Genomic DNA, 9,737 nt, shown 5'->3' with positions numbered 1-9,737 from the left:
AAAGTTGATTTTATTATTGGAACAAAATGAAAACAAATTGCGAGTTGCAGGTGTGTGGACTCCACCAGACCGGTTTCCTGTCCCGTCTCCTGCGAGGTCATGTGACCTATCAGCCCAGCGTGTGGACTCGAGCGTGTCGCCTCAGATTAGCACTGCTGGAGAACGTCTTGTGGCAAAGAGAGCAGCTCAACTTCTGCGGACTGAAGTCTTGACTTTCCGATGATGATGAAGAAGAGTCGGAGTCATCTGATAACTCGTCGTCAGAACGCATGTGTGGAGACGAGGGGAAGGTTTCGCTGTTCCCTGGCTCCTGTCTGCCGGGGCAGGAGTGGTTCTTCAGCATGTTGTGGTAGCAGAAGTTCTTCTTGCAGACCAGACAGTGGAACTGCAGACGCTCCATGTGTTTGATCAGATAACCTTTCTGGAGGAAAACACGGCCACAGACGCTGCAGCTGAAGGACTTGGCAGCGGCCGCCGCTCCGCCCCGGCACCGGTGACACTCCACTCCATGTCTTCCCTGGCAAACCTCGCAGCTCTTGTGCGCGGCCATGTGCTGGATCAGATAGGCCTTCTTCATGTATCGCTTCCCACAGAGCGAGCAGCGGAAGGTCATCTTTCGCGTGTGACTCGCCATGTGCGTCTTCAGGTCCCGACTCTGTGTGAACTTCTTGTTGCAGCGAGAGCAGCCCAACAGTTTATGTGCAGCTTGGTGATTGGCGGCTTCTTCCTCCAGAGAGTCGTCAGAGTCCGAGTCCTCTTCATCAGAGCTCGAGTCAGCCTCCGCAGGAAGGTCAAGCTCAGGCGTCGGTTCTGACGCGACGAGGTCCAGCTCAGGTGGACAACCTACCTCTTCTCCTTTCACTCTCACTGGGCCTGGGCTGATGAAGAGTTCACTCAGCTCCTCTTTGAAGTGAGGCGGAGGCTGTGGGTCCAGACCCGAATGTTCCTCCGGCACCGAGGGAAGTTGGACGTCTGCAGAGGAGAGACAGAGGGGTGAACCTCCCTGTCCACCACAGCCTGCTAAGAACTTCTTGGAGTACAGTCTAGTCGTTAATATTCACAGGAAGTTGAATGCTAATCCTTCAAAATAAAATCGGACGCATTGAACGCGCCTAACGTTAAATGCTGCAGAGAGAAAACATACACAAAAAAGAGCCGTAAAAACGAGCAGACCTGGGCGGTTAACGAGGTTCTCCGACAGTTGTCGCTGCTTCTCCGCTTCGACATCGTTGATGGTTCCTTCTATCAGAGAGAAAACCTCCTCCACGGCCGCCAAAAGTCTCTGGCTCACCAGCGACTTCAAAACGTCCAATTTATTCATCTCTCCGGCGATAATGCGCACCTTCGAATTGACGTTCGCGTCTTGACCGTACAAGCTGTTAAGCAGTGTAAGCTATAGCCTCCAATTTCACCCGTTTTAGCGATTAAACTACAAAATAAACGAACATTGCTACACAAACGACCCGCCGGATGTAGATGGCGCCATGCCGGATTTCTGTCCGAGTCGCCCAAGTTCTTCTTCGGAGATTTTAAAGCGGCTGTTTCTGTGATACCGCCCTCTGCTGGGCAGTTTTTCTTTCATCGAGCATCCGCACACAATGCACCCAACACTAAAAACAGATATTTACAGATTATTAGCGGGAAACTCTATGCAAAAAAGAGACAGAACCATTAGTCCGTCTGGGAAATTATAAACCAAAATGCTACATACAAGACAAATGTTTGACTCGATGGATCTCATGAACTCCTCAGACAAATTTGGGTCTTCAGTCAATAAACCACGTCACAATGACAAGTGTATCACAGGTTGTTTAATTCAGGATGGCAACAACACAAAGAGCAGCAGAGCAAAACCAAACCAAAAAATCCTGGGCTTCCTGCCTCACTTGTCTAACACTAAAATCCCAATATTAACGAGGAATATTCGTCAGGACAGAGGAGGCGGCCGACGGTGACCTGAGCGGCGGATCCGACAGTTATGGACAAGAGTGTGAGTGAAGTTTATCGGTAGAGGTAATCGGCTTGAATATTGGCGGCGATCTCGGCTTCCCACTTGTCTCCGTTGTTGAGCAGCTTCTCCTTGTTGTACAGCAGCTCCTCATGGGTTTCGGTGGAAAACTCGAAGTTGGGACCCTGAAGGAAGACAGGAGAGGAGTCAAGATAAAAAGACGTGGAGCTTCTTCATCCACCAGAGACGAGGGGCCGGATGATGTGGAGAGGCTCAGGAGCGTCAAGGACAGCAAAAGAAGAGGGAACTCGGAAGGATGGGAAAACTCCCGACTCTGGCACAGGAACCTCTCACCTCCACAATGGCGTCGACAGGACATGCCTCCTGGCAGAAGCCGCAGTAGATACATTTGGTCATGTCGATGTCGTATCGTGTTGTCCGCCGGCTGCCGTCACTGCGAGACTCTGCCTCGATGGTGATGGCCTGCGAGCAGGCGAGGGGAGGAGAGAGGTCAGCGGACTGAAGGGGCCAAGACTTCAGAGTGTGAGTGGCTGTGTACCTGGGCGGGGCAGATGGCCTCACACAGCTTGCAGGCAATGCAGCGCTCCTCTCCTGACGGATATCTGGATGGAAACATCAGCTTGAATCAGAGGTTCACTGACCACATCTGGACTGTTGTCCAACAAGGGTTCATGATGTGGGAAAAGTCACTCAGTGGTGGGCTGAGGAGGCTTCATGAAACGTGAGGTTCCAGTGAAATAGTCGTTGAAATCCAAGGGTTATAGAGCGTGAGAGAGTGTGGCATCTAGTGAAGATGAGGAAAGGGTTTCATGAAGCCTCATCAGCCCATCACACCCAGCTGTTATTGTCGAGACTTTATAACCTGACTTCAGAAACTCAGTTGCCAGGCAGATGTTCTGGAACATGCCACTAACTCATGAGTGTAAAGTTGCTCAGCTATTCTCTGGTGCATAGAGCACCCTAGTGTGCATGAGTGTGAGCCATTAAAAACTTCTGTCTGATCCAAGACTCCAATCCTGCTGATGGGTCAGGCCCAGTCTACAAAGACAGGCTGGCCAGCGGGAAGGTGAAGTTCCCAAGCTCACCTGCGGAGGGCGTGCTCCCCTCTGAAGCGCGGTGACAGAGGTCCCTTCTCAAATGGGTAGTTGATGGTGGCTGGCTCTCGGAACAAGTAGCTCATGGTCATGCCCAAACCTGGAGAGAGGCCTGACTGTGAGATTTGTACACATCCAAAATTGGTCCCACATCAGTAAACAGATTTTGGCAAAATGCAGATTCCAATTCACAGATTCCACATGTGCTCCAGCTACACAGTTTGTGTCTGAGAGTGCATTATAACCATGAAACCAGCTCAAATGAGATAGAGAAAGTCTATAAGTTTGGCATTAGGAAACAAAACTGACCTCTGAACAGTTCGGTCCACAGCAGCGTGGTGGCAGCTCGGTCTGTGATGGACTTCAGGTCATCAGGAACTTCCTGTGCATTTACATATTCTGCAAACACAAGTCCAAGAGCTTAGCGCCATTAAGATTTTGTAAACCGCGAGGAGGGATGACTAGATGCAACATCAGCAAGTGCATTGAGGATGTCGGCACGTAGCCAGATATTCAGAGCTTGTGCTCAAGTTTGTATACGGTTTTAAACAACAGCCAGCCATATTTACCGCTGAACCGCCTTTCTAAACAAATGTTCAGGTCAAAACCTGCAACATGATGTTAAACAGGTCCAATTCTGACACAAATGAAAGTCACAGCAGAAAGAGAGCGTCAGACTTACTGTATCCTTGTCTGTGTGCAGACGCACTGAAGGACCTGGCAGCTTCCTGTCGCGCAGAAACAGCTCCTGAAATGAAGCGACAGAAGCCTGACATCTTATCCATGAATTGTGTGCAGATTCTCTGTCAGCAGGACATCTAGAGCCACCTACTGGCCACCAATCTCACAACCAAAGTCTCCTTCACTTTAGTCTCCAAACCTCTCCATGTCACTCTGAAAGACTCATTTCTAAGCCATTCCTTTTCAGTCACACCCACACACAACTGAGTGAGACATAGTCGTAAAGTGAAAGTGGCCGGTGTGGAGTGTAAAGCAGATGAATCAATGGCTCACATTTGACTTTGATAATCCCATCGACATAACGATCTGACAGATAAAAACGAAGGAGAAATTTACCTGCCCTGGAGACGGAGTAAATTAACCGCAAAGGTGCAGCCATCACTCGATTAAAGCTGGAACACACACACACAAAAATCACGTGGACAGTTGGACAACTTACTTTAATTCTGTAGCTGTATAGCAACAATGGCTTCAACATCATTTCTGCCTTCAACAGCGTCTTAAAACTGTTCAAAGTACGCACCACAGTTGTCAAAACATGCACATAATGAGGACAGAACGCCTTGTTGTGACTGCACGGTTGTTGCTACTGTAGCACCTGCATATTGCAGCGATTACTGCGCGGCGCATATTAACGAGGTTATTTATGAAGCATGTATTTCGTATACAATGCAATATAAGCGGAAGACAAGTCAATGATATGGTGAACTGCTCAACACTTTGACAGACTTTTCTCGTGGAGCTCCATGTTGTTAGCAGCAAGTGTAGCAGGACGTCAAGGACTTTCCCATCAGAAGGTCGTCCGCACCGGTTTGAGCAACGTTTTAAGGAGGCAGCTCAGAACAAATGGTTCCTTTTGTTCGCATATATAGCAGCAAAGCGTTCACGGGCAGGCTCAAGTCGACATCAGTCCGTTTAAACTCACCGAAATGTCGCTATTTGGCCTTCTGAACCAGAACAGCGGACCTTCCGTTCACCGGATCTTTCTTCTTCTACGGGGCATAAACCTTCCAGGCCCGCTGCTGCCCCCTGTTGTCTATAACACGAAAACAAACGTCCTTTTTCGGGTTTATTTTGTCTGATATTGACTATACTCGTAACTTCTTTGGTTGGTGCACGTAAGTTGAAATGCTTTGGATTAGTAAAGTGGTGTATGTTGGACCGTGTTTTGGAGGAAGAAGCTGTTATTTTCGGGTGACACTGAGACACACCTCTGATTAGATCAATGGAGCATGTGAGTTTTAATTGAAGATGAAGTGAAGACACTGACACAGTGAACACACACTGGAGAAGATCTCAGCAGTAGGTGAACCTGCAGCTCTATTGAAGATGCCAGTAAATCGGATCCTGGGCTATGATTGTGTGTTCCAGTGAGTGAGGGATCCAACAGCACCGTGTCTCAAGACGGTCCGTGGCCTGAGGGACAGAAGTGGCTGCTGGTTGTGGTGCTGGGACTGGAGATGGTGATGGGAGTGGTGGGCAACTGCTCCGTCCTGCTGGTCAAACTTCTGGTAGGGCTGTGTCTCTGCACTCGCTCGACCGATGCTGATCCCTTAAGCATATTTGTTGAATCATCTTCACCACTGTGATCTTGTCGTGTTGAAGGTCACTGCTCTGCTCTGACAAGGACTCACTTGTGTTTCAGTGCAGGGGTCAGTTCAGCTGCCAGTGCTGGCTCCCGTTTGTCAGTTTGACTCTCTCTGATTTAGGTAAAGACACACACACTCTTCACCTGTTGAATCTTTCAAGTCGACCACGTGTCTTCTCTGGAAGTGAAGTATAGCAGCAGCTCTGCTCCAAGTCAGACAGATAGGTCAGGATCCGCTTTATTGCCATGTCAGAGAGGATCCCACCAACTAGAAAAGTGCTTTGGAACATTGTGCAATAAAACAGAGATAAATGCATGTCCTCAATGGAAGATGGTAGACCCTCGATGAAGACTAGGAGCTCCACAGGAGATTTGGTTAGAGATTAGGGATCTGTCCCACACAGACTGAACCTTAACACATGGACAGCTCTTTCAGACAGTGGCGTCTATGGTGGGCGGAACCATGAGTCAGCTTTTCTTGTTGTCAGGCTGCTCCATCCTCATCATCTCCGGGTCCCTGCTGGCCATGCTGTCTGGGGGTCAAAGGTCGCCATGGTGTGAGGTGGTCAGCCTGCTGAAGTTTGCGTTTGTAACCTCGTCCGTCGGCAGCATAGGTAACACACACACACACACGTTTAGTGAGGACCATCATTGACACTTTCCCCGGCCTCTCACCCTAAAGCTAACCATCTAAAAGAAATAGCTCAACTTTACCAAACTAAAGCTGAAATTATAATAACCCAGGTATTGTTTTAACCCTCAGAATGAGGCCAAAATGTCCTCACCCTGTTGATTAAAAACACATACAGTCTGTTACAAAGATATTAGTACAAGAATACGCACACACACTATCCTAGCACCTCCACACCTCTCTCGCAGCCATCCTTTGCATCCAACAAGTGATCGCTGTCAAGTCAACCATCCTCTTCGTCGTCATGGTGACTGCGTGCTTGGCGTCTTGGGTCACCGGGGTGGTGTTCGGGAGCATTCCGGTGGTCTACGCTTGGATCCGGTAGGTCTTTTGGGGGGAACTCCTCTGGCAGCACTAACTTATCATGGCGAGCGTTTCAGGTACGACCCCGCGGAGATGTTGTGCGCCGTCTTCTGGGAGAGCAGCTACTCTGACATGCTGCTCTACATCACCTGCGCCTTCTCCATCTGCATCTTCCTCCCTCTCCTCATCATCCTCGTCTGCTCAGTGCTGACAGCAGCTGGATTCCTCAGGAAGTGCAGCGGGTGAAAAAGCGGCTTGTGTGCCATAACATTATGACCTGTGTAAATCTCACTTCCACTGTTTCCAAGTCTCACAGACGATGACTCGGATCTGTCCTCCATCACCCCTCTGTTGGTCTCCTGCTACATCTTCTGCTACACTCCCTTCGTGGTCTCTGAGGTGACACACACACATTTGTATCACTATCCTTGTGGGGACTTCTCATTGCCATAACCCTCTGCCCCTAAACCTCTAACCAACTAAAACACATGGCTCACCTTAAACAGGACTCTTATTTTGAAGTCTTCATCCTCAAATTGAGGCTTAACCTTGTAGGGACCAGCAAAAATGTCTCTCTCTCACTGTCTTGTCTGTTGCACTGGGAGACAGCTGATTCTCCTGGGCAGGACGGACCTGTCTCCAGCACCTGAGTGGCTCAGGACTTTGTCATCAGTGATGTCCTACCTCGGCTGCGGTCTCAACCCTCTCATCTACCTCTCTCATCTGGACTTCAGGGAAGCGGGTCTGGTCCTGCTATGGACCAGACGGAGAGCTTCGTCAGAGCCGGTGCTCACAGCCATCACTCCGCTGTGAGCATCCATCTTTACCCAATTGTCTTGAGCAACACTTGTCCAGAACCCGGGTCCTTCCAAGAACGGAAGTAGCTTCAGACTGTGGGGTCACCATATCTTTAATCTTCAAACCCCGTCCCTCGCATGATACAACCCACACAGACAGTTGTTTATGTTAAATAAAGAGAAAATAGTCGCTGGAAATTCACAATTTAAGCATAAAAGTCAATAAAATTCTTTCACAAAAAGAGAACTAGGAGCCTACAGTCGACCACAAGGAGGCGCTGTGGTCCTATCTTCTCTTAGTGCCACCGAAACCTGTTGAATAAAGGAAATGTGATTTAATCTTGTGCTGTAAACTTTAAACTTTGAATTAAAGTGGAATCCTATCCCTTTACCTGAAGCAGTGCGAGAGCCAGAGGACGACGGCGGAGGAGGGGGAGCGTCTCTGTAGTCATAGTAACTGTTGCTACGGTAGCCATAAGGCTGATTCCTACACAAAGAAGCAGAGCTCAGTCGCCTTACTCATCCAACGTGAAAATGTTGCCTCTCCACTGACCTCTGCCGGCCAAACAGGTACCCCATCAGCCCCCCCGCCCCCATGCCGGTCCAGAAACCGCCTCCTGTGCCGCCAGCAGCACGGCCTCGTGGGTAATATTGTCCCTGGAAGTTGTTGAAGCCGTAGCCTGGATTCGCTCCAGAGTGTCCTGTGAAGAGTTGAAGGACAAACCTGACTCACATGTGAGAAGCATGAGGAATATTTCAGCATCATTTTGATAAAGCAGAAAGAAACAAGTTGTGATCAAAGGTAAACTAGCTTTGACAGTGGCTCAGGAAACAGTTGATGAGTGTCATTACAGGTTATTACGCCATGATTTTATAATGGCTGAATCTTGTGAAAAATGTAGCAGAGACATGACCTAGTGCTGGGAAGACAGTTTTGGTCAGGGTCCAGCGAAAACGACAAAAACTGTGATTCAATTTGAAGAGATGAGGGAGCCATAACGGCAACAAGCAGAGTCGTGACAAAAGTTGTACCTGTGAAGTCGGGCTTGAACCCAGGAGGAGGCGGTCCAGCTCTGAAGCTGCTGTGATCATCACCTGGGTAACCAGGCTCCCCCTGGGCTGTGTTCCCACTCAGGAACAGCTTGTAGACACCATAGGCCAGGGCCAGCAGCACCACGATGACGAGCAGGCTCCCAGAGTCTTCAGAGTGCCCCGGGTAGCTCTGCTGCTTGTACTGATGATGGTGCTGCTTGTTGCCAGAGAACCCGCTGAAGAAGCTGGAGGCAAAGTCTCCAAGTCCTGAGGAAGACACCAAGGGTCAGAGTGGTGCATCACATTGGACACAAATGTGCCGACTATTATACCTCCAAATCCCTTTGATCTACTCCAGGACCCCTGGTGACCTGCACGCCGACCCGCCTCGGTCAGTTCCAGCGTGTACTCAAGGCCACAGGAGCCCTTCAGCACATAGGGGTCATCACGGTTGCTGAAGCCTTCGCAGCTCACCTCGATGCGACCGAAGCGGTACGCACTATCCATGTCAGTCTTGCACTCCCACTGCAATCAGAATCATTGTTAACCACCCGGTCACGGAAACCCTCCCTGGACAGTCGCCTCACCTGGACATCAACTCCATCCCAGCCTCTGTTCTGGCACTGGACCACCTCAGGTGTGAAGGCGTGGCAGCCGGCAGAACCTCCGACACACTGGAGCTGAGGCACTGGACTTGAACGTCTGGCGGTGGTGTACCGGTCCCTGTAGAGGGTCAGGACCTGGACATCTCGGAGAAGCACGCTTCCTGCTAATGCCCCACATGAGGCCTGATTAATATTTGCTTGCGAATTTCACCATCTGATTTCTCAATCATCACCATGTTGACGATCCACAGAGGCGCCAGTGCTTTTTTTCAATGTCCATTTTCTTGTGTCTTTGTTTCTACGGTGTTGACTGTGTTGTCTTTCTGTATATGTCTTTAATGTTGCAGCAAACAAGTAAAATGTGCCGATTGTCGGATGAATAAAGGCAATCAAGCTATAAAATTACGTTTGAATGTATGTTTAACTCAACTGAGCAGTTCCTTGTGTTTCTCTAAAAGATTTTGTCTATTTCAAACAACACAATTTACATCGACCGGTCTAAGCGGCTGACTTAGTCTTACCGCACTTTACCGTAATAACGTATTAGAAGTCGAGTAAATTAATGTGAGTTTGTCGGATATATAATAGTGTCGCTTCCTTTCGTGTTGTAATTAAGTCATTGGAATTATTCTAATTTAACTTTAACATAATACGATCAGCTGTAAGTATTTTGAACGGATATAGATGTGTTATGCAATTAGCAACGACGAATGACGTAAGTGTCACAAACCCACCTTCATTCCAGCCCTGGCTGCTTCTTACACACAAAAACAACAAAACAGTTACGATGCAAATCGTCATTTCTGGCTGTTAGACGACACGGTAACTCAGACAAGAAGTGAAACTCTTCCGCTGTTAAATAAACTCGACTTCCGTATTGCGTCAGTTGTTTTCACTCGACAGCCAATAGGAGAGGA

The 9,737-nt window shown here is 48.9% G+C and overlaps 4 protein-coding genes across 5 annotated transcripts; 1 reads left to right on the top strand and 3 right to left on the bottom strand.

The window, feature by feature from the left end:
* Positions 1 to 4: 4 nt before the first annotated feature.
* LOC128754827 (zinc finger protein Xfin-like) lies at positions 5 to 1,480 on the bottom strand. Its single transcript, XM_053857763.1, has 2 exons — positions 1,174 to 1,480; positions 5 to 972 (listed from the first exon to the last, which is right to left on the bottom strand). Exons 1-2 carry the CDS (start codon positions 1,319 to 1,321, stop codon positions 110 to 112), a joined length of 1,011 nt encoding a protein of 336 aa, XP_053713738.1. The 5' UTR covers positions 1,322 to 1,480; the 3' UTR covers positions 5 to 109.
* Positions 1,481 to 1,797: 317 nt separating this feature from the next.
* On the bottom strand, positions 1,798 to 4,824 carry ndufs8a (NADH:ubiquinone oxidoreductase core subunit S8a). The gene is made up of 8 exons (XM_053857779.1): positions 4,730 to 4,824; positions 4,141 to 4,196; positions 3,746 to 3,811; positions 3,373 to 3,462; positions 3,055 to 3,163; positions 2,508 to 2,571; positions 2,303 to 2,431; positions 1,798 to 2,133 (listed from the first exon to the last, which is right to left on the bottom strand). The coding sequence occupies exons 2-8, from the start codon at positions 4,181 to 4,183 to the stop codon at positions 2,002 to 2,004; spliced, it is 633 nt and encodes a 210-aa protein (XP_053713754.1). The 5' UTR covers positions 4,184 to 4,196; positions 4,730 to 4,824; the 3' UTR covers positions 1,798 to 2,001.
* A 180-nt stretch (positions 4,825 to 5,004) lies between these two features.
* Positions 5,005 to 7,199, top strand: si:dkey-9i23.8 (uncharacterized). The gene is made up of 8 exons (XM_053855297.1): positions 5,005 to 5,106; positions 5,176 to 5,315; positions 5,450 to 5,513; positions 5,833 to 6,006; positions 6,272 to 6,404; positions 6,464 to 6,628; positions 6,695 to 6,785; positions 6,996 to 7,199. Coding segments are annotated over exons 1-8 (972 nt in total). The 5' UTR covers positions 5,005 to 5,105.
* Positions 7,200 to 7,375: 176 nt separating this feature from the next.
* saraf (store-operated calcium entry-associated regulatory factor) lies at positions 7,376 to 9,707 on the bottom strand. 2 transcript variants are annotated; one of them, XM_053857766.1, is made up of 7 exons: positions 9,555 to 9,707; positions 8,803 to 8,984; positions 8,548 to 8,740; positions 8,216 to 8,482; positions 7,737 to 7,884; positions 7,576 to 7,670; positions 7,376 to 7,495 (listed from the first exon to the last, which is right to left on the bottom strand). In XM_053857766.1, exons 1-7 carry the CDS (start codon positions 9,619 to 9,621, stop codon positions 7,470 to 7,472), a joined length of 978 nt encoding a protein of 325 aa, XP_053713741.1. In that variant the 5' UTR covers positions 9,622 to 9,707; the 3' UTR covers positions 7,376 to 7,469. The 2 variants fall into 2 exon arrangements, with proteins under 2 accessions (XP_053713741.1, XP_053713743.1); XM_053857768.1 differs by having other exon boundaries at positions 8,803 to 8,981.
* Positions 9,708 to 9,737: the final 30 nt, after the last annotated feature.

This window comes from Synchiropus splendidus, chromosome 2 (assembly GCF_027744825.2).
Source record: "Synchiropus splendidus isolate RoL2022-P1 chromosome 2, RoL_Sspl_1.0, whole genome shotgun sequence".
NCBI classification, from domain to species: domain Eukaryota; kingdom Metazoa; phylum Chordata; class Actinopteri; order Syngnathiformes; family Callionymidae; genus Synchiropus; species Synchiropus splendidus.
Note: the sequence above shows the minus strand (reverse complement) of the source record. Positions and strands in the feature narration are given on the sequence as shown.